Raw genomic sequence first — 23492 nt, forward strand, 5'->3', positions numbered from 1 at the left:
GTACCTTAGGGTTACATGTAAGGGTGACTTCGAACCAAGCCGGCTCGTGTTCGGCTCGGTTCGACTCATTATATTTCGAGCTCGAGCCGAACTCGAACTCAGAAATAGGCTCGTTTAGGTTAACGAGCCGAGCTCGAGCAGAGCCAGGTTCGGCTCGCGAGCCAACTTGTTAATTTAACGAGCGGCGGGATCGGGAGTCTCTCTCTCACCCTTGCTCTCTTCACTCCCGAAAAAAAAATTTCGGTCTCTCTCCCACCCTCGCTCTCTTCTCTCCCGAAAATTTTTTTCGGTCTCTCTCTTGCCCTCGCTCTCTTCATCTCCTCCTTCCCTTCTCTCTTTTTCCTCCGAAATTCCCTCTCTCGGCCTCCATCTCCCTTCTCCCTCTCGCCGCCGATGCCCTTTCCGCCGCCGCCGCACCTAATCCTTCCCCCTTCTCTGCCTCTCATCGTCGTCGTCGTCGACTCCCGTAGCGTCGCCCTCACCTCATCGTACCCCAACTAGAGCGGCTGCTCTGGACCATCTCCCGTTGTCGGCACCCCCCTACCACCGCCTGCTGCCGCCGTCAAATCAGCCAGCCACCGCTCTCGCCGGAACGGGAACCCCCGGACACCTAAAATTTTGGAGACCTAAGTTAAGGGGGAGAGATTATTTTCCCCCCTCGACGCTCCGTCCAGCACAACGTGCGAACTCGCACGTGCAGTTCACACATGCGAGTTCGCACGTGTGGTTTTTATAAAAAAAACAAAAAACTTGCAAATCCTATTCTCAACCTGTTTTTCTGGACGATGCAATAATACGCAAAAATATAATGTGTTGAAGTTAGCATTTGATCAAATTTTCCTGTTTATTTTTTTATTTTTTATAATTAATCATGTACACGGTTAATTGGCTCACGTAATTATTGTATTAATGTATAATAAACAGCAATCAATAAATAATATAATATCTAATTTAATTAATTAATATATTAATTATACATTAAAATTACTTATTTGTGTTGTAATCATGTTTGTTTTACCTAATTTGGGGTTTAAATATTATGTTTTAATTAAGTATACTATTATAAGTTATTTGTTTTCTTGTTTTTTATATTTTTCTTATTTTGGGGCACTAACATTGGAAATTGTTTTTCAATGTATATGAACTTGTACACACTAACACCAAGTTTGAAATTGAATTTCATGTAGAGGAATTAAATGAATTTGAAGCAGTAGATGAAGATAAACTTCAAATTTTAAGTTTGTAGACTAACCCCCCTTATAATTCTCATATCCACATAAACTTTGGAGTCATTATTTAGTGCTGGTGGTAAAGTATTAGATTCGTATAGTTCTTCCTTGGTACCAAATACATTTCAAACTTTGATTTGTGACACTGGTTGGGTTCGGACTCTTCACGGTATAAAGAAAAATCAAAAGGTGAATTTATTTGATTAATTATTTATTACGATATTTTTTAGTTTTATTTATTAAAATTTTGTTTTATGATTACAGCCTGAGAAGAAGAGTGTAGAGATAATGCTACCAGCTACATGATTTTTTACGTTTTTCTCATCATGGTAATTTTAATATTTTTAATGACATTAAGTAACAACTAGTGGAAGAGTATTTTTTTATCTGACAATAACTAATTTTATTTTTTGTTTTAGTCATAGGTGGAGATTTTGCTCAAGCAAGGACGTATATTATTTTCTAGCATAAAGAAAAATAACTATAGTTTGTAAATTTATAATGGATTTATAGTTTTTATTTGGGTGATTGTAAATTGATAGTGATATTTCATTTAATTTTGTTGTATTTGATTATTGTATGGAATTTATAATATTATGCAGTGTATGGAGTGTTTAAACTATTTTATGGAATGTATAAACAATTTATTGGAGTGTTTATGGAATGTATAAATAATTTTATGGAGTATTTATGCAGGTATTATGTATGTTGTTTATGCCTAATTTTATGTAGAGATCATGTCGAATTTTATACAGGTATTATATATATAGATTATGCTTAATTTTAAGTATGCCCAATCTTATACATGTATTATATATATAGGTTATGTCCAAATTTATGTAAAATGTATACATAATTTTATATGTATTTTATTTGGTATATATTTTTTGAAAAGTTTTAAATGTATGTTGAGGCTCGAGTTCGGCTCGAAGCTCGACTTGAACTCGTTGGGCTCGAGTTCGATAACAATTTTAGGCTCGAGATGAGGCTCGGCTCGAAGCTCGGCTCGAACATAGGCAGGTTCGGGCTCGGCTCAGCTCGATGCCACCCCTAGTTACATGTTTCAAAATAAAAAAATACATAGGAAGTGTTAAAAGATGGACTCAAGGCTACATCTACAAGAGGTGGCATATTGGTAAATAAAAAAAATTCATAGAGATGTCGTGAAGATGTAATTACTTGTCTATTAATGTATATTTTCTTGTCATGTTGTAGCTTTAAGGGCATTGTAAAAACTAAAAATAGAGTTATTTGGCTAAGAGGTAGAGCATTAAGTTCTCTCCTCTCTTCTCAATCTCGTCAAAACTCTCCTCTCCCTTATCTTGGAATCCAATCTCCAAACTCTCTCTCATTTGCCACTTCTTCTCTTATTCTTCTCCTTCTCCTCCCTCTCTGTGACTAGAGATCAATATAAAGGAGTCCTAAATTCTACCTACATCGAAGTAATGCTTAAGTACCTTTGAAGGTTTCGTGCAAGTTGTTATTGAAAGAAGATATTCAACCATTGAAAGATAAGTGAGTTCTAATTGGTTTTTTTTCTTCATTCATTCATACTAGATACCAAGCCCTTAATCTCTATATTACATAAAAAAACAAATGCTTTTTATATGAGAAATTGTGAAAGCTAATTGTTTAAAGGATATTATAACCTTCGTTTTTTTTGCACTAAAATATTACAAGTTTGATCAAGATCGGTTGCCTACAAAGTTAGGAAGACCTATCGATTATGAAGTTGATGGTTATATGATGGAAGAATGATATAAGACTTGCACGAGACTTAGCTTGATCTTTCGTAATTCAAGACCAGTAGTTTACTTAATTTATTTTTTATTAAATCAAATTGTTTTATGATTTATGGTACTCGGATTCTCCAAACATAAATAAATTGTTTGTGGGACTTTTCCAAGCTCAAAGAGTAATTGGTTTTGGTGATTTATGAATTTTGAAAATTGCTAATTCCTTCTCCGACCCTTTAAGACTTATGAACAATTTAATCGCCTAAAGGGATTTTTGGAAATGGGTAAGGGAAAGGTGTATTTTAAAGAAATAAATATGAAACCAATCATAAGGAAGAGTTAAGCCCAACTTGGGGTGAGGAACCACCACTAGTTTTTGAGTTTTTTGAAGGAAAAACAAGAATTTGAATTGATGTTGAATGAGTAATTGATTTACTCCACTGAAGGCACGATTGTTTGTTTGTGTGTTTGGAGCCTGATGTAGTCGCTAATATAATGGATAATAACTTATATTTATTTCAAAGTGACTGGTATTTGAAAGAAAATTAATAACTTATCTTTATTTGAAAGTGGCGATGGAGGCCGAAACACCGAAGCCAGACGGGTGGTTAAACTAGAATTGTTGGAGGGCGTTGCATAGAGGTAGTGACATGCAGAGAGGATTTCGAAACAAAATAATTAGAATACAGCAAATGCAGAAGACTAATTGATCTGCTCTGATACTATATCAGATGTTGAAATGAACCACTCATTTGCATTGATTAAAAGTGGTATTTAAATAATTTTAAATAGATAAAATAAATACAATCACGAAGATCTTATTGCAAAATCCGAAGGGATAAAGATAAATACAAAAAAAAGATAATCCTTATCAGGAGAATTTGGTAAGTTACTTCCTCACGGCGTATAACTTTTTTTCTCTTATTGGCTAAATTTAATTCATTATAGCAATTAGAACTACAGGCATCATTCATCTAAAATATTATTTTATAAAATTATTAATTAAGTTTATTTTAATCATAATAACTTGTTTTTAAATTTTTAATAGAATTCACTAACACCATTTACTTAATTAAGCAAATAGTTTTAGTGAATTAGGGGTTAAATAAAAATATTTTTCTATTTAGTGGGTTTATTGAAATAAAATTTAATTATTATTTATAGTATAAAAATAAAAAATTCCCTAAAAATTTGAATTTGAATTCAGGTCCTCCCACTCCATCCTTCTCTACTTATTGCCGCTTCAAGCCTTTATACACGTGTAATTGAACCATCCCGTCCAACGAGGAATTTAATTCTTACCTAAGAAAAAGATAAGCCATCGCCGTCGGCGCGACATGCTGCCGCCGACTCTAGAAACTTCTTAATTTGATTGATTCTGAAAAGGTCACTCTGGTAATTTTCTTACCGAGATTATTACTTGTAACTCTAAAACAGGGGACCGTCAGATTGGAAATCGATGACTTAACGACGATCCTAGCCGTCGGTAGGCTTTCAATATTTTCCATAATGAAAGATAATTAAAATTAATAAAGAAGGGCGTACAAGGGTAGGTTAGGTAGGTGAGGGCCCGCTCGTCTGCCCTCTTCTTCGTACAAAAACCAGTGACGACGAACAGCGTTAACCATTCGCAAGAGAACTAACTGGCACAATTCTTCTCTGTAAGGGGTGCTCTGAGGTAAAGCATCATTCTTCTCACTTTGTCTATTATTTGCGAAAAGATTTCTGTGTCTTCGTCCTTTGGCGACGATATTGAGGGCACTGACTTATCTGATCGTACTTTGAAAATGAATCGTACATTATGACTTTTAGATTTGAATGCATCTCGACGATCTATTGTGATTATTCTTTTTGGCATGATGACATGTCGTGCTTTGGATGATCATATCGGTGTTTGTCATTTCCTTTTTATGTTGTTTGTGTTCGCACTTGAAGAGTCCCTAAATCTATCCACTTCTTTACATTTTGGAACGGTATGCGATTATCGATGTTTTGTATGTTTGAAAACTTCGAGTATGGTTTTGTTCATTGTGTAGGCTGAAATTTTGTTGACTTCACTCGTTGCACTGGTTCGGTCTGTCTTAGATAAAAATCACTTATCCTCTTTATGGATTAGAGGTTCATGGCGCTTGAGGCGCTTATATGATTTAATTTAAGGACAGTTGGACTTTGGAATTACCGACTTCAATTCCTTGGTTTATTTAGGTTTTCCTCGGGTATTTTTTAGTTGATCGGCTATTTCTCATTGTATATTCATTTTTTATTCTCTTTTTGATGTGTTCTGCTTGTTGAGCGTTTCTATGTGTTTATGTTGATATAATCTTTTCGTCAGATCACAGGTGAAAATGGTTAAGGCGGTTGCTATTCTTACCGGAAAGGAGGGTGTCAGTGGTACCGTGTACTTCACCCAGGAGGGAGAAGGTAATCAATTACATATTAAACTGATAAATTGGGATGATGTTACTGTACTCACTAGTTCAGTGGTTAAGAATCCGTGATGCACCTCCCTGTTCACAATGGACATGGAGATAGTACTATTGCAAGTGGTATACTGATCCAGTATAAATTTTTCTTGATACTTTTTGATCTTGTTTTCTGTTTCTTTTTGTTTCTTTCTTCTTTTCCAGGCCCAACTACTGTCTCTGCATCTCTCTCTGGTCTTCAGTCTGGGCTACATGGATTTCATGTTCATGCCCTTGGTGACACTACCAATGGCTGCTTGTCCACTGGTATTATTACTTGTTAGCCACTTTCTTTCCGATTCTTGCCGGTGACTAAACAAAAAGTAAAGAGAAGAATGAAGGCCTGCAAACACTCATGTGCTTAACTTGTTCAAAACTGTAGGGCCACACTTCAATCCTGCTGGTAAAGAGCATGGTGCTCCTGATGATGAAAACCGTCATGCTGGTGACCTTGGGAATGTCACCGCTGGTGATGATGGTATATCTTCTCTCATCCTTCAGTTTGTTTTTTTAATATTGTTTCTAATGGTATAAGAGTCGTTAGTTTGTGCTTAAATTTCATTAACAGCTTCATGTTGATTTCAACGTTTCAGGTACTGTAACATTCTCAATTGTGGATAGCCAGGTAATTTGATTTGTCTCATCATTACCAGCTGTATTATGAGGTTGGTAGATTATGTTCCTTTTTAAATTATTATCTATCTCTGCTTCTGTTGCAGGTTCCTCTCACTGGCCCAAATTCCATTGTTGGGAGAGCTGTTGTTGTCCATGCTGATCCTGATGATCTTGGAAAGGGTACCTACTTCATTTGTTTCACGCTGATAATTTTAAATTATTATTTGGAAAACAAAGTTGCATATGCTTTTTCTCATCTTCTTGGTATGCAACTATAGTTAGTTTGGAATTAAGTTGCCACTAGCCATGTCTGGTGGTGATCTGATGTTAAACCAGATCAATTGTTGTGGTTTGATTTGAGGCTGTAAACATGTAATAATAGGAAGTTCTGAGGGGCACTATCTTACATTTTCAATTTACTCGATGCCCATTCTGCAGTGGTTTCATTCATGGTGGTTAAGGGTTGTTTTTTTACTGATTTATCGTGATTGTCTGCATTTAAGCCAATTTGTGTACACTTATTAATTTTAAAGTATAAGTGGATTGGACCTATGGCTCAAGTCACAGAGGGGGTTTCTAATGTCAAGTCATGGGTCAAGTCTCTTTCCAGCGCAAGAGGTTCCTTGATAAGGTATGAGAGGATAAATATTTAAAAAACTGTAAAATAATATTAAAAACCTACAAAAACACTTTTAAATGTTAATTAACATATGACTAAATTATCTTTAACTGAAGTTTCTTAAATTTTAAGTCACCCATTCTATGGGGAACTTTTTTACAGTTACGTAGAGCTTACAAGGGATACTATCCTCTCTATATCTGGGTAACTAGATCTTAAATGACTTCTACACTTATGCGATCTATATCTGTGTGAAAACTGCATGGCTTATCTGGTGAAATTGCCAGTTTTAGATTGTTTCTTGAGTTGTTAAGGAAAAATATGTGTTCTAAAAAATAATATTATTACTATCTGCTCCTGAGTCCCAACCATAAGTTCAGGAAGGCTGAGGAGAAATTTTTGAAAACTTGACTGTTTTTAGTTTGTATAGTGGGAAATACTCAAAACATGATTGATTCTTCTTTTTTTTTTTTTTCCTTGTATACTTGGAAATACTTGAGATTAAAAGCTCGAAGTTATGGACATATTTTGTGTGTGTAGATATACTTTATTTTGATGCCGTTGTCTGCCACTTTTCAGGTGGGCATGAGCTTAGCAAAACTACTGGAAATGCAGGTGGCCGAGTTGCCTGTGGTGAGTGTATCTATCGTATATTTCGTAGACATTTTATTGGTTACTTGATGCTAGATCATGCTTCAATCTCTTCCTTAGGCCGGAAATGACTTGATATAATCGTCTCTTTCAGGGGTTATTGGCCTTCAGGGATGATCTAATCCATTTTCGTGGAGAACGCAGCAGTTGTTACATTGCTTGTTTACTGTGGAGAAGCAGTCTCGTGCTATAATAAATAAAGTTAATCATCTGTAGTGGAAGGTTCTCTTTTGTCAAGGCACTTTGCTATTACCTGGTTATATGCCGAGTGTTTCTACTCCATGGATCTTTTTGTGTTCGTAGAAAGGACTAAAGTCATTGTTGAGCCCTTGGTTTCATGTTCTTATTGCGACTGATTTTTAGGGTAAATTTTCAGTGCATGGATAAAGATGACTATCGGAGGCTATCTCTCTACGTCGTATTGTACCCCATTTTGTCGTTTCCTAGGTGAGGGGGAGGAAAAGTCCTTTCCCTTTGCTACTATTTCCTCATAAGGGGGGCATGGGTTTGTCCCTATCAAGGGAATACGAAAGCTCCCAACAGCTTTCATTGAAGAAAAGAGTTTCTTGTTTCTTAGTACGAATTAGTAAACGTTATAATTTAAAACACAATCGTTTGGCTATGATTAAAAATGGGTCAAGACTAATCAGAGACTGCTTGATCCTTGTTGCAGATTTGAGTATCAAAATTTTGACCAACACACCACAGTAAATTAAACTTCAGTCTTCCTTATCATCAATAATGGCTTATTAATAACCAAAATTTATTTTTATTTGTCTTCCTTTTGTTTCACCTTTATTCTGGCTATATTACACGAGTGGTCAGTCATCCCTTGTTTCTCACTTTTAGAAGCAGGTTATTTAGTTCATAGAAGATTAAAATATTTGGTACTTGTGCATTCCAGAGGCAGAGGGTACAGAGGTGTCGAACTGAAGTTGCCCGTGCTAGTTTCAACGTTTCTTTAAGGCGGTGGTAATGTGCGCAGAAGGCAATTTTGGCATTTACAAAAGCTAGATGTAAATGATTGAATAGTATTAGTTCAATTCAATCTAATATAGATTGCCTTTGCAGAAAACAATACTTCTGGAGCTTGATTCCATTTAATTGACCAGAAAGCAATGAAGATAGCTGCTTCCAGAATTGATAGCAATTTACCTCAACTTTTTACCTGGATAACTTGGTAAGTCCTTCATGAATCTGTCATCCACGCGAACATGTTGCCAAAATGCCTGTAACTCAATTTATCCCACAAGTGGGTCACTGCGAGCTTCATTCTCCAAAAGCTTTGGACTTTGCCATGAGAGATTATACATGCATTCCCACGCAATTTCCCCGCTTGCAGTTACAGGATTCATGCCCAAACTAGCCCATCAAATCCAATTTCTAAGTTTGTAACGGGGAAATCCCCTTGATCACTATCAATTATTTGGGAGTCTTCTACCATATCAATATATGGCTCCAATAAATCAGAGGACCTTTCGCTTGGAATTCCATAGTCCTTGAGAATGCAAGAAGAGGCATCAGTGGCAGATTCTCTTGCCAACACAGCTAGGAAGTTGTCCTCAAACTCAAATACTAGGTACTTGTCTTTACATGCTGCACAGATGCATGAAAAGTGAGGACTAGAGTGGAAAAGAAGAAAATGAAACATAAGTACATGATGGTTCATCAAGTAATACATACAATCTACAAGATATGCCAGATGTCGTATATTTCTGATTCGTGCTCCGTTGAACTTCACAACCTGCCGAATTCGTCATTTCCAACGTTATATGAAATGACAAAAGGAAAATCTGCATTCAGATAAACACAAAGTTAGAATTGCTTACCTGCTGGTTGCTCATGTCTTCATATCCGATGTTCAACTCGTTCGCTAAGACCTATAAGCAGTGATAATTTAAGTACAAGCAATTAGAAGAAAAAAAGCTACAAAAGATTAATCTTTTTTATTATAAAGTACATCACAGAAGTTCCAAACCAGCAGCGCAATCTCCACAAGTGATGGCAAATGTAAATTTGACTGGGCTGACTCTATATATTATTTAAAGACTTTGTTGAATTGTTCAATTTTTTTATTCTCCATGCTTAACTGAAGGTGAATTTTGACAATGTCAACACTATGTATTTTAAACAGTCAAGTAAATTTATTCTTAAAGTTGATGCTGGTCACAGGAAATAGCAAGCCAGAGAGGATGCAGATAGAGTTAACAGTAGATTAGAAAAGAATTGAAAAATATAGAATTATCCATTGACCTGAGATAAGATTACAATCTCTTCTCCTTTGAACTTCGCCAAAGAGTATCGTGCTTTTGCTAACAATTTTAACTGGTAAAAGAAAAAAGGACACCTCAATCACTTTCGATTCATATTGAAAGGGAGTGCAGCATATAAAGGATGAAGTATACACATAAGCATGCTTATTTTGTGGCTTACCCCTATTGAGTCTTCACACTCCTCCCTGTCACATGACAAAAACCAGGAAAATGATATTTAAGTTAAAAAAGAAAAAACATCCACAAACCTGCTCTGTTTTGATCATCATAATGTAACCAAGAGTAGGAAATATAATAAAATAATTAACACAGCCACAGTTTGACAATGACGATCACATGAAAGAGAGGCAAAACCCATATTGATCTCAGATTTCTTAAAGAGCTAAACATTTGACTTACTCAATGAGTGGTTCTGACAGTGGAGTAAACACCAAACCAGCAACAATTAGATACGAAGGCTGCCCTCCTTCAATGTGATATGGTACCTTAAGAGAGTGTAAAGTGTTCACTTCAACGTTTTTTTTTTTTATGACAACTCATAAAACTAATAAAGAACCTTTATTTCCAGTCTCAAGAAAAAAGTTTTAAGTCAAATACCAAATGGACACGAGGTTGAAGAACTGCTTGAACTTCCATGTAAGTCCCATTCCTTATGATACCTAGAACTGCTGTGTCACCTGCAAACCTAAGTAGTTCAAAATAACTTTTGGTCAGGCAACTTCATAAAACTAAGTAGAACTAGGGATATACGATAGAAATGTTATAAGCAAACTTCAAAAATTATGTAAAACTAAATACAGTTTCCATGCCAAAGCAGGATCATTACTTTTGGCTTATGAGGTAGCGAAATGCAATACGCTCAGATGTCCGAAATGGGACTGTTCCTTCAGAACCTATACGTACACCATCAAAGCTTACAATCACATCCCCCTGTAGAAGACAATATCTACAGAACTCATTTCAGGCCATTCCATGACAAAAGTGATGAATATTTATCCACTTAATGTTAAAAGATGGTAGACAAACATGTGGACAGAGGTGGCATCCACACATATCCAATTTTTACTGAGAGAGAAAGAGAGAGAGAGAGAGAGAGAGAGAGACTAAAAGTAGTTTTTAAACTCGATAGTTGGTTAGCTAAAAGACACTGTGGAGTACAATATTCCAGGTCTTACGATGTGATGCATTAAATTTCTTTCACACTCTGGATAATTTTTGAAAAAAGTAAATAGCATGCTCATCCAAAAATATACAAAGGCTAAATAGACCACCGGCTTCTAATTTGCTTGAGTACTATATGCTTATCGCACTACAGGGTCAATCCTCCTTCACATATTATGTGCTCTCAATACCTCCCTTGTAGGGGTGGGCATTGGGTCAGGTTCCGCTGCCACCACTATTCTTACATACGGACAGCCTGGCAGGCTACTTGAGGCAAAATTAGTTAAAATGCAATCAATGAATCAAAATGACATCAAATTCAATGATGGCTCATCTAGCAGGCACTCTGGGTTTTCAATTAATTGTTGATTTATACTCATAAATGCATTGCTGCAAAGGAATGGAATTAAAAAACAAGTCTTGAGACCAGATACCTCCTTTACGACATTATTTGCTGCAGAAGTAGGTTCAACTCGTCTTACCAAAACGCCCTGCCATGTGAGTGAAGAGATACATATTATCACAGAACTTGTGGAGTAACAAATACAAGTAAAACTAAGAAACGCTTTACTCAAGAACCAAAAAGTGTTCTTCACATAGAGAATAACCCCAGGACCTGGCAACATACAGCACCTTGCAAGACGAAATCCCCTTCTGCTAGAAGACTAAAATCACGTAATCTAAGAAAACGTTGTAGCATCTCCTCTATAGGTTATATTTGTTCACCCACTTTTGCGTTGGGTTCTTTTGTGTGGAAGCAAACAACTGCCACATGTGGGCCCATTCTTTGAAAAAGGAACGCTTAACAGGTCCAGCATTAGGTAATGGACCTACCTGCCATGGTATACTAACTCCATTGCAAATTTCCTTGCTAAAGAGGGAGCCTGTCATCAACTTCTAGCTGTAGACAGGGCTCCCAATTAATTCCCTTAGCATATTTCCCTTTCTTTGTCTCTTTGGGTGCCTACTGCCTCTTTTTTTCTTCATATAATTGTCACTGTTCATGAAAAAGTGTGTGCCTGTAACTATTGTACTGTTAAGAGTGGTGGATAAGAAGCACTTCCCAGGAGGGTGTTTGAGTAAACTCTACACTCTTATTTGTATTTGTAGAAAAACCAATTCCTATCTTCAAATACCTCATTGGACTCAACTTTTAGGCATGTACGTAGAGCTGGATTTTCTAACTTCTGAAGCAGGACACCAAGTGATGGAAATCCTGAATGTTAACATAAAAATGGTCTACATCAGTTAACTCCACCTTAACTTCACAAAGACAACTACAAGAATAAACATATTATCAGATTATTGGTTGCTTACCGGTGTACTTCCCATTGCGCTCATAGTCTTCCAGAAAGTGAGACACAACTGTTGTGGGAATAACATATCCAATGTTCTCTGCTTCTTCAGATCTGAAAACCTAGACAAACTGTTTGGTAAGAAACATTTTCAACTAATAGCAGACTTCAAATACTTTCATATTCCTTGAACCAATTTTTTGGAAATAATTCATGATACAGTTGAAAAGAAACTGCAAAGGGGGGAGAGAGAGAGAGAGAGAGAGAATCATATGTATGAGGAAAAAGACAAACAGCAGACACATAGGAAGTTGTTTGGTAGCAAAGAGAAGATAATTGTGGGAATCTGTCTAAATAACACGCTACTAATCATCTTAACCAGGACCACCCAAGGGTTAGAATGCAGCATCAGCAAAAGAAAGGCAGATCCATCGACCACAGGTTCTTAGCATGACAGGGTCAATCAAATAACACTATAGATCAATTCCTAGCACGCATCAGGTGTCTGCAATTGTTTGAACTCTCTTGCCTTCTAATTTGTGCAATTTTGAACCATGGATTCAGTTGTGATGCTACTCCCAGGGGGTTTTGGCACCTTAAATGGCCGTGTCATGCATGATTAAACAGTCACATTCCTTTGAGAAACATTAAAATAGCGAGAGGCAAGGTGTAAAACAATGATATATATTGAATATAGTTAAGTTGCACATTTTCCAATTCTCCAGATATAACCAGTAGACAATTTATGCAGAGATAAACCATAGGTTACAGGAAAGGGTACCAGCAAAACTTGTGAGACTCTCTGATGACCAAAATCTAAAAGCAGAACCACAGGAAAGATTTCACATTACAGGAAGGTACCAACCTGAAATGCAACACCAATGCACTCCCCCTGATCATTGAATGCAGGACCACCACTATTTCCTATAAAATAACAAACCTTCTTCAGTGAATACCAGATTGTAAATCTGGAACGGAAAGAAAAAAGGAGATCAGGAATAAGCTGCTACATACTGAATAGAGAATATAGGATTTAAAGTAGATAAGCCCACTAACCAGGATTTATTGCGGCATCAATTTGAATACCCAGCAAATCAGAAGAACCGTGAGCATATGAAGTAACCTTGTAACAGAGATAGACCAATCTCAGGAAAGGCCAAAAAAAAAAAAAAAAAGAGAAGAAGAAGAAGAAGAAGTCCAAAGCAAACTAGACAACAGAAGCTACAGAAGTCACATTTAACTAATCAAACCTCTATTCGTGACACCACACCCTTTGTCACCGATATAGTGTCACCTCCAAATGGGTATCCTACAACAGTAACTGAATCCTGCAATATTAAAACATTTAAGTAAATTTAGCGGAAATGCAAATCCTCATAGGCCAGAAGAAAAATAGACTAGGATGTTTCTTTATTTCTTCAATCTATGAATAAACTACTGGCATCAATGTCAAACATTCAAAACTGATTCATTGTTAATTTACCAAAAGATCATTTTGAGGGATAACATCAGCTGTACTTCATCTAGAATTATGATAAGATTTTTAATTATTTAGACCTTTTGACCATCTCTCAGACCCATACTCCTAATAGACTAATAACATAGCTGGCTGCTTGGACTGTAATGGGTTATCCCTATAGCACCTTGTTATGGGTGACCTAAAGATTCTCAGGGTTGTGGCTACATTTTCTGTGAGGCTTTTATTTTCATTTATTCACTGTAGCATCATTCCTTCAGTAAGGTCCTCTACTTACCCTTTCTTAATGAAATCTCTTCTTATCATTCCAAATAAACCAAATACATTTCAATAGTTATACTAGAATGACCATTTAAGCGGTTAAAATTCTATAATTTAAATGAACATCACTTTTTCACCTTGGCTCAATAGAAAAAGATACAAGGCTATTTCAATGTCTATGTCAAACAAATACAAAAAGAAATAAGTAAAGATGAAGACACAAAAAACAATAAAAATGAGATGAAAGAATGAAGGTAAGAGACTACATTAGTTACAATTTATAATAAGTATATCTTTAAAATGAAATAATAGTATAACAAGAAAGAGTGTTAAGCTTATTATTTTAATATATGCAGGATGAAATACGAGAGCCAGAGAGAGAGAGAGAGAGAGATCCGAACCTGAAGACATGGCAAGCGGCCAAAACGTAGAGGTTCAGCACCTCTCCAGAACTCCTCACTTTCTACTGAAAGCAGAGCAATGTCACACTCAACACCTCTTGCCAATACCTGCACATATAGATTTCTGAGGAAGTTGTTAACTTTGAAACCTTTAAAAATCACAATCTGCACAGATAAGTTCTCACACAGTAAGAAAGTGAAAGGGTATTTAGAGAGAGAGAGAGAGAGGATTGAACCTCTTTTACGATAGAACAGCTGAAACCATGTGAAACTGGTTTTCACTATTTGTTGAAAACTCATCAACTTCAACTGTTTAGCCAAGAAGAGGTGAATAGCATGTTTTTATTATCCCTACAAACTAGGTTATATATCAGCCACTTTTTATGATTTGTTTTCTTTATAAATCTTAGATCATCTCATATGCATTCATAAGGTTATGATTTATATTCTAACTAACCAAGTATAGGATCAGTTGTTGTCCTAATAATAAATCCGAATTTTCGAGAATTAATCAAGATTTCTAGATTTTCAAAAATAAAATAGTTAGATCACTTATTTCTTTGGCGACTACTTCTTGATGGTAGGTCCCTCTATCATGAGATAGGGTAGAGTCTATTTAAAGATTGGCGTAACCTCAGAATGTACGTATATAGAATCCAGTGGTTCATCAATCCTTCTTATTTCTAAAGAGGATTCCTCCTCTATTTCAGCTTCCCAATCCAAACTCAAATTCTAACTAGATGAGGTGTCCCCAACAACAAAGTTTGATCCCAAATATGAAACCCAACAAGTGGAGTCCACAGGCCCATAAAGTTTTAAATGAATTTTTTTTTGAAAAATAATTTTAATAAAACAATTTTGAAATAGTTGTCCAAAAACCATTTATAGGAATCAAAAATCCAAATTTTGAGTATAATCAATAATTTCCTAAGCTTTTGATTTCTCTAAAAAATTACAATTTTGCCTCTAAGAGGAGTTTCTCTTAGAATAAAAACCTCCCAACTATGCAGAAAATACAAATTCCCCAAAATGGCTAGATGCATCAAATAAAGTTCTTGCCACTCCCAAAGAATCACGTATCTCACAAAAAGTTGGGCCAGTTACCAAGATCAAAGGAAGTGAGATCGGGAGGTGATCGAGTTCATGGGCTTGAGGCCCAATTATCCAATCAAGTGGTCATTTGTCCTATGTGATATACACAGACAAAATTGTATGGTGATGTGACATCTTGTCAATGCATAGTCCTATACCCAACACCCCATATGAGGCACATCTAAACATATGAAGGTCTAAGTGAATTGCCCTAATTTTCACCATTATTGATTTAGAAGAAATTTTGAGCACTACGCTCCATGACACAATGTCAATACAACACCGATCTCCCAATGATGAACCATTAAAGAGATGAAATCCGTAGAATCAGATAATGTACGCACAAACCAGCGAAAAAGAGTTCCGAGTAGGGCCACAACAAAAATACTAACATCAGTTTCGCAAGAGTTTCATTGCAAGTACATCCTTGAATTCAATGGATTTGTCTAGGCTAGCCCCCAAGATCCAATTCATAAAATATCAAATACCAGTAGTTTACACAATCTTTGTAATGGTGACAGATATTTCATCATAAGCTTTAGAGCCTTATCCTAACTATGTTAGGATAGGCTACACAAATCCTTCTCCTCTGTTCTCTTTAGTTTGTTGATTATATTTTTAGGTTAGTTTTTTGCAAGTCATTTCTCACTATTTTCATCCATGCTTTTTAGTGGCCTTCATTATGTGCCAACAATCAATCAAAACATATGCAAAGGGGGAGGGACTTAATTCTAGTATTTCAGATTTGAGGAACTCAAGAATTACCATTCACATTAGCAACAGGTTTGTATCGCTTAGTCTGGCCCCTTCTAGTATACTTGAAATGACGGAGTTGGCGTAATAGTTTAGACAATCACTATGATCATTTAAACAAATGATAACAACAAGATGAAGAATCTTTTATGGAAACAACACAGTATTTCATAAAGGAAGATACCTTAGCCACAAATTTTCTGTCATCACCCCGCCTTTTTACTTTCACCTGCATTTATTGCAAAGGTAACTGGAAAAGTTTGTCAAATCTGACATAATTTAATAGAAAACATTAAAAAGCAAGGTGAGGCTCATATAAGCTTTTCATTTGTTTTAGAAGGTGAAAATTTTGAAAAGCCTAAGAAAATACAGAGGAATCTCTAGACAGCTTATCAAAGAAGGGTGTTTCCCACAACATGTTGAGTGGTTAACTCCTTTTCCTAGTCTCTAGACAATAGATATCATTGATCTAGGGTTTGGCTACTATGAATATAAAGAATACTTAGTGGAGCTAATTTTCCTACATCCTCCACAAGTCTTTATATATTGAAATCTCACCCAAGTAGTCACCAATAAAAATATTATGCCCATTTCCACCGCTTTACACAAAGTTAAAAGAAATAGCCAGATCCAACTTCTAACAACTAAAAGAACCAAACTTGGGAGAAGCAAACACTAGAGATCTTCTTTTTCCTCTTGCAGGATTTGACACTAACGGTATTAAGATCTTATAAATCGGAGACAGTAGAGACTTGGTTGCATGCTCCAAAACAGAAAGAAGAGCACCTAACATAAATCAGAGGAGATTGGTTCATGTTCACCAAAAAGGCTAGAAGTTAAGTATTTGTGTTTCACCAAAAAGTAAAAAAAAAAAAAAGCCTTTTTGGTGAACCTTATACCAGATGAGCATTTAGTTCTGCCCCAACCATATTTAAGATTTTAGTGTTCCAAAAAAACTTATACTCATAAGGTGCAACCCTAGATTTTCGGTAGGGGTTATGTGAGAATCATGTCTCCTTGCATAATACAAACCTGTGTACCATGTTCAACACAGTGTGCATTTGTCAATAGCTTTCCATCCCCTATCATAAAGGCACTGCATCATATTCTCCTTGTTAGCACATATACATTCAAATCTCATCTATAATAAAGAAAATTTGAAATGCCTTTTCAAAAAAACAAAAAAAATAGTGGAAAAGAAAGGAAAAATCTGCATATCTGAAAGAAAGTTACTGGTCAAAAGAATAGATAAGAACATGCCTGCCTGTACTAGTGAATTGTCGTTGTTTTTGCCAAGGAAGGGAATAATCAGGAGCAGTGTGAGTGCAGTAAACCTAGTCAAAGCAAATTGAACCAAACCAACTTTTTATGAAGCAAAGACACTCTTACTTACTGAAAAGTAGATATATCATGGACAATTCAATGCCATTTAGCGAGGAAATAAACAAACTGTAAACTATGGGAAGAAGAAAGAGAAGAAGGGGGCAAAAAGAGACTGTGTGTGATTCCAGTCTCGTTAGGGTGTCTGGTCAACCCCTTGTCCTCTTATTAAACAGCTTAAGTGAATTCAAAAAAGACCATAATGCCCTTATGACACTTATACCACTCACAACCATAAATCAGTAATAAAAATGCTAAAAAACACATCATTAGACTTTCCTAATTAATATCTAGCTAACTAGAACATCAAAACACAATAAAATCCAAGTAAAAATACCAAAATATCACAGAACCCTAATACTCCCCCTCAAGCTGGGGCATATATATCCACCAATCCCAGCTTGGAATAAAAATTAATGAAGGGACACTTTCCAAGGGCCTTGGTAAACAAGTCTTTTATCTGGTCAATGGTCCTTACATATGGAGTAGTCGCTTTTCCACTTAATACAACATGAATAAAATGGCAATCCACTTACATGTTTGGTTCTCTCTTAGAACATTGGATTGCTTGCAATGAAGATTATTGTTTGGTTATCACAATTAAGTTCCATTGGGTCATTCCCCTCCAAACCGAATTCTTGCAATACAGATTTCACCTATATAAGCTTACTTACAGCATGCGTCATTGCTTGATATTCAACTTCAACACTTATTCTGGCAACTACATTCTGCTTCTAGACTGAGTATCATAACATTGATAACCTTTTTAGTTTCTGGAATACCCAAGGAAAACACAACAAACAACCCAAGGAGACAGTTTGTCAATATGAGGACAAACACAATAGACAGAACAAATAGATAAAAAAGCTTGAGGCGATAAATCAAATAGCTTACACCTAGGCTTCAAAACACACAAGGATATAGCCACCTAGCATAAAGGATGACATTTTGTTAATCAAATAGCAGGAGGTGAGCACAACATCTCCCCAAAGCGACTTCTCAACATGCATTTGGAATAATATAGTACAAGCAACTTTAAGCAAATGTCGATTCTTTCTTTTAACAATCCCATTCAGCTGAGTATACACATAGGAGGTTTGATGAATGATCTCATGCATAGTACAAAAGGATGAGAAATTACTGTTTGCCAATCAAGACCTTTATAAAAAATAAAGACATGGATGAAAGCACCAAACTTGTGGTTTTATTTCAGCATCAAATTTGATAGATACACCAAGACTTTCGTTTTCTATCAAAGGAAAATATACCCAAGTCACACGACTATAATCATCTATAAATGTTAAAAAACATTTGAAACCAAAAAACTTATGGACAGAACATGGGCCCCATACATCAAAGCGAACTTAAAGGGATGGAACTGCCGACTACTTAGAAGAAACAAATTCTGATGGTGCTTCTTTAGCTGACACGACTGACATTCAAATGAAGTATATGGAAGAAAGGTAGAGATGAATTGATGTAGTTTGACTATCGACGAATGTTACAAGCATAGATGCCACAAGTAAGGAGAGGGCGCAAATTTCATTGCAACTAACTTTTTTCTCAGGAACAATATTAAGGTAGTACAACCTATTGTTCTTACGCCCCTAACTGATCTTCCTCCTTTTCTGCAAGTCCTAAAACATACAATAAGAAGGAAAAAATGTGACTGAGCAATTGAGTGACTTAATAAATTTACAGATAGACAACAAGTTGACAAGAAATTTTTGGACACACAATACTGAAGTTAATGAAGGACTAGATGAGAGGCAAACATTCCCCTCACCATGGATACAAGAAGTAGAGTCATCAACTAGGGTAACCAATTTATTTGATGAAGATGGAAATAAATTTGAAAAAACTAGAGGACATACCTAAAATATGGCTGGAGGGGCCAAAGTCTATCACCCAAGAAGAAGACGATACATAAAGTGCAAAAATACCTAAACTTGTCGTTGTGTATTAGCTGTAGGAGTAGAAGTGCTTAAGATGTTGGAGTAGTGGTCATTGCCAGCTGCTAAAGTATCTTTTGAAGCATCTCTTGGGTGGTACCAGAGGACCCAATCTCACTACTAACCACTTCACCAACTTCTACGGGTATGCAAGAATTAACCCAAGCAAGTTTCCCAATTTTATCTTAGCACTTATTGAGAAGTGTTTAGACTTGCCACAATGAACACACTTTCTATTTCCACAGCCTTTACCTCTACCACCACTATTGCTGCCATGTCTCCTACATCCAATGCCTCCCTTCGCCCTCTAGAAGATTCAGACCGAGGAGTTGGAGAGGAGATATTAAGGGCAGCATCACAACCCTTCGGCTTTTCCATTTCCCACTATTCCTTCAACATGAAGAACTCAATTATAAGCTTTCTCTAATGTTTGATCCCATCATCAGCTAGAATTTGGGCCCAGATAGGATCATACTCTGCCCCCCACCCATCTAGAAATCATGTAACCTGAATCTAATTTTTCTACTTCCTAAGCTCAGCAACATCTGTAAAAAAAGGATGGAGTGTACTGATCTCTTTCAAGACACCTCTCGTCTCTATAAAGTATTGGATCACTGTCTTATCACCCCTTGACATACTAAAATATTTTGTAAATAGATCAGAAATTCCAGACATGTTAGTTTGCAAAAAATAGATTTAAGTGTATCTCATATCTCCTTGATGTAGTACAATACATAAACTGATCACTCAGACTTTCCTTGACACTAAAGTCATAACTTGGCTGTCTTCTACCTCCCAGTCATCATTAGAAGGTGAGGGAGGAACTCCACTAAGAAACTTCAGCTTTCTTTTTACCTTAAGGAACATTTTAACAAATCAGGAGCAATTAATGTAATTTTGCCCATTCAGCTTAGTAGAGGTTATGTGAATGGTGTGGGAGTCTTTAGAATCTGAATTACTTGATCCCTTGGAAGGTGTAACAACTTCACCAGCATCGACCATTGATATCCCTCTAAGAATTACAATCTGACACTATAAGTAGTCACAATCTTTACCAATTCTAGCACACCAAACTTTATCACTCCAATCACTACAATTGCACAACCAATTGTGGTCCCCACACCAGCGTACACCTAGGGCTCAATGAACTCAGTACATACATATGAAGACCAATATTTACAAATCAACGCATCCAAGATGACTTCCAACTCACGATGCTGACGCAGGCACAACACTGGTGACCCAAGCAAAAGACAGTGACACCTGAAGAGGTGCACAAGTACAGGTCTTAGAGAAGACCTTAAAACAACACTCTTGGGACAAAAAAACACATAAAGTTGCCTAATTTGCAGCACATGCCCTCACCTTGAAGGTTCTAGCACACAGAGATGAAAAGATATCTTTAGGCCAATCAGAAAAAAATAAAAAATAATTATAAAAATAAAAAATAAAGTTTTTCCCTCAAGAAAACTGCCAAACTTGAGAAGAAAGGGTAAAGGTCTAATACAATGTGTCCTCGAGCGGATTCACTGCTTTGATACAATGTAAACTAAGGGAAGAAAAAAGATTAAAGAATGGAGAAGAGAAGAATAAGAGAAGAAGAGGGACGAAAGAAACTGTGTTTAATTCCAGTCCGGTTAGGGTGTCTGGTCAACCCCTAATTCTCTTATTAAACAACTTAAGTGAATTACAAAGAAAAGGATCATATTGCCAATGTGACACTCATGCCACTTACACCCATAAATCCATAATAAAAATGATAAAACATACATCATTAGACTTCCCTAATTAACATCTTGCTAACTAGAACATCAACACACGATAATATCCTAGTAAAATTACCAAATACCCCTGAACTCAAACATAAACATATCTACAACAGAAGGAAAGAATGCCTAAATCAGAAGATCACAGCATATGGGATAGATAGAGGCCGCTTCATCAACAGAATGTTTCAATGCCAGTGCAAACATCACCGAGCAAGAAAGAGTTTCTTGCATGTTTGAAAGAAAATTCCAAACAATTCATTGCAAAATATAATGTGCATACAGAATTACATTAAGACGTTAATACATTTTCAAATGACACAGGGAAAGGGAGTACCTTAACAACAGCATTTAGGAAAGCTGTATCTTGGAGATTTCCAGGTTCATTAATCTGAAAAGTCACATCATCCGTATTAATCTATCACAAAATTTTATTCATAGGGAATTGGAAGTTATGCAGAAGAAACTATAACAAAACTAAATTAGCAACTCATGACTCTTAAGAGAAACCTACATTGTCTCATAAATCTGATAAATACTCCATTAGGATTAGTTAATTGAGGGTATTGTACAAAGAATCATGAAACACATGCTCAAACGGATAGAAATGATCATGCCTGTTGTTCTTTCACATCATATAGTGATGCCTTTTTATCCTTTTTAGAGAAGCCAAGTGATTTAAAAGCTGTGGACTGAGCTCCCTGCAACTCCTCTTTAGCACCACTTGAACGTGAGTAGGTACTTCTTTTTCTTCCCCTATCAGAAAACCTTTTGTGCGAAACACCATCTATCTGAATATTCAATATGTGCTCATGAGAATACTGCCTACTAGAATGCTTTAATAAAAAATTTAGAAAAGGGTACTAACACATAAATAGAAATTGAAAGGCTATGTCGTGTATGTATGTGCCTGCGTGTGTCTCCCTGCAATGTATATGAATGCAAGCCTTAGCTTGCAGTATCTAGTAATAGGAATTCTGGCCTTTTATTAAGAAATTGAATCCCTCTAACTAATATTACTGTTCCTTCGATGGCATTAGAAGAGCCTAGTTCAATTTATTTGAACTCATTCACGCCTATAAAGTTTTTTCACTTAATATTAACCAGCTGCAAATATGAACTATGAATAAGAAATATTTGATGTTTCCTTGACAGTATAAGATAGACAGTTACGTTCAAATAGTGAGTTTCACACACTAAATGGCTGAGCTGAAGAATAGCAATGAGTAAGAGCAAGCTGTTGGGAGAAAAACAAAGCTAAGAGTTTATAGACGTCATGGTGTTCACCTCTACTTTATTCGAGGAAAAGATAATAGGTAAAAGCAACCTGAAAAAATCGAGTCTCTTTTCGACGTTTTATCCAAATTCAGTACATCATAATGATCCTATAAGAAACAAATCGACCACTACTGCGCCTAATAGAAGCAGCAAATTATCGACTGCGCAGGCGAAAGAAATAAACAGAACAGAACAAAGTTCGAAGCACCTCATCTTAAGCATTACCTCATCAGTTGTAGTTTTAAGGGAGGAGGCTTTTCTAATAGCTTTTCTCCTCGAGAATGCAGCCTTTCCAGAAGACAAAATTCTCTGAGAAGCGCCGAAATGGACAGAAGACAAAGCAGGATAAAAATAAGAGGCGTCTGTGGAGGAGAAGATGGAAAAATAATAGCTCGCGGCAACAATCGCCATTGAAGTGTAGCTAGAGAAAAAAATACAGGTTCTGCTCCTTATCCTTTGGGGGATACCTTTTTCTAAATGGTGCAAGGATTGGATTATCGTTTTCACGGGAGGTCTTTTATTAACAGTTCCGACCCAACAAAAAAATAACCATTTATTGGACGCCGGGGGTCTTGCCTGAGTTTTACCCTTTTACTCAATGACTTGAACGAGAATTCAAATAATGTTAACAAATTACCATAAATGGTAAAAACGATGGTTACTAATTTATTCAACTTCAACTCATCCTTAGGTTTGGGTGTTAGTGTCGACGAGTTCAAGTGCATTGGAAAACAGATTCCAGAGTTAATACCCCAAAATGAAAAATATGATATAAAAAAAAAAATGAGTAATTTTTTATAATATATTTAAATAGAACATATACTTAAACAAATAATTAACCAAAATAAACATGGTTATTACACTTATAAGTGATTTAATTTTTAGTATTAAAATATATTAATAAACTAATTAATAAAATATTATATTATATTACTTAATGATTAAAATTTATTATAAATTAATATGATAATTACATGTGACTAGAATAAATTATAAAAATAAATAAATAAGGAAAAAATAACATAAGATAATATAATAAATAAATAAATTATTTTTTTAATAACGTAAGATATATTTTAACATTAAAAATC

General features: G+C 35.9%; 2 protein-coding genes across 3 annotated transcripts; one reads left to right on the forward strand and one right to left on the reverse strand.

Moving 5' to 3' along the window:
- The first annotated feature begins 4535 nt into the window (after positions 1-4535).
- LOC137956100 (superoxide dismutase [Cu-Zn]) lies at positions 4536-7637 on the forward strand. 2 transcript variants are annotated; one of them, XM_068803430.1, is made up of 8 exons: positions 4536-4643; positions 5298-5386; positions 5593-5694; positions 5810-5905; positions 6021-6052; positions 6147-6222; positions 7241-7294; positions 7407-7637. In XM_068803430.1, the coding sequence occupies exons 2-8, from the start codon at positions 5311-5313 to the stop codon at positions 7427-7429; spliced, it is 459 nt and encodes a 152-aa protein (XP_068659531.1). In that variant the 5' UTR covers positions 4536-4643; positions 5298-5310; the 3' UTR covers positions 7430-7637. The 2 variants fall into 2 exon arrangements, with proteins under 2 accessions (XP_068659531.1, XP_068659533.1); XM_068803432.1 differs by having other exon boundaries at positions 4547-4643; positions 5305-5386.
- A 618-nt stretch (positions 7638-8255) lies between these two features.
- Positions 8256-22874, reverse strand: LOC137956433 (protease Do-like 2, chloroplastic). Its single transcript, XM_068803928.1, has 21 exons — positions 22627-22874; positions 21741-21914; positions 21461-21514; positions 17286-17359; positions 17058-17121; positions 16210-16254; positions 14181-14288; positions 13292-13369; positions 13098-13164; positions 12907-12965; positions 12064-12163; positions 11883-11962; positions 11181-11237; positions 10412-10515; positions 10183-10270; positions 9985-10070; positions 9746-9770; positions 9566-9637; positions 9142-9192; positions 8996-9056; positions 8256-8908 (listed from the first exon to the last, which is right to left on the reverse strand). Exons 1-21 carry the CDS (start codon positions 22810-22812, stop codon positions 8664-8666), a joined length of 1878 nt encoding a protein of 625 aa, XP_068660029.1. The 5' UTR covers positions 22813-22874; the 3' UTR covers positions 8256-8663.
- Between the last annotated feature and the right edge of the window lie 618 nt (positions 22875-23492).

The sequence above is a fragment of the Aristolochia californica genome, unplaced genomic scaffold, assembly GCF_029961685.1.
Source record: "Aristolochia californica isolate CCGP_79_NKW_82.1479 unplaced genomic scaffold, dmAriCali1.0.hap1 SCAF_2, whole genome shotgun sequence".
Lineage (NCBI taxonomy): Eukaryota > Viridiplantae > Streptophyta > Magnoliopsida > Piperales > Aristolochiaceae > Aristolochia > Aristolochia californica.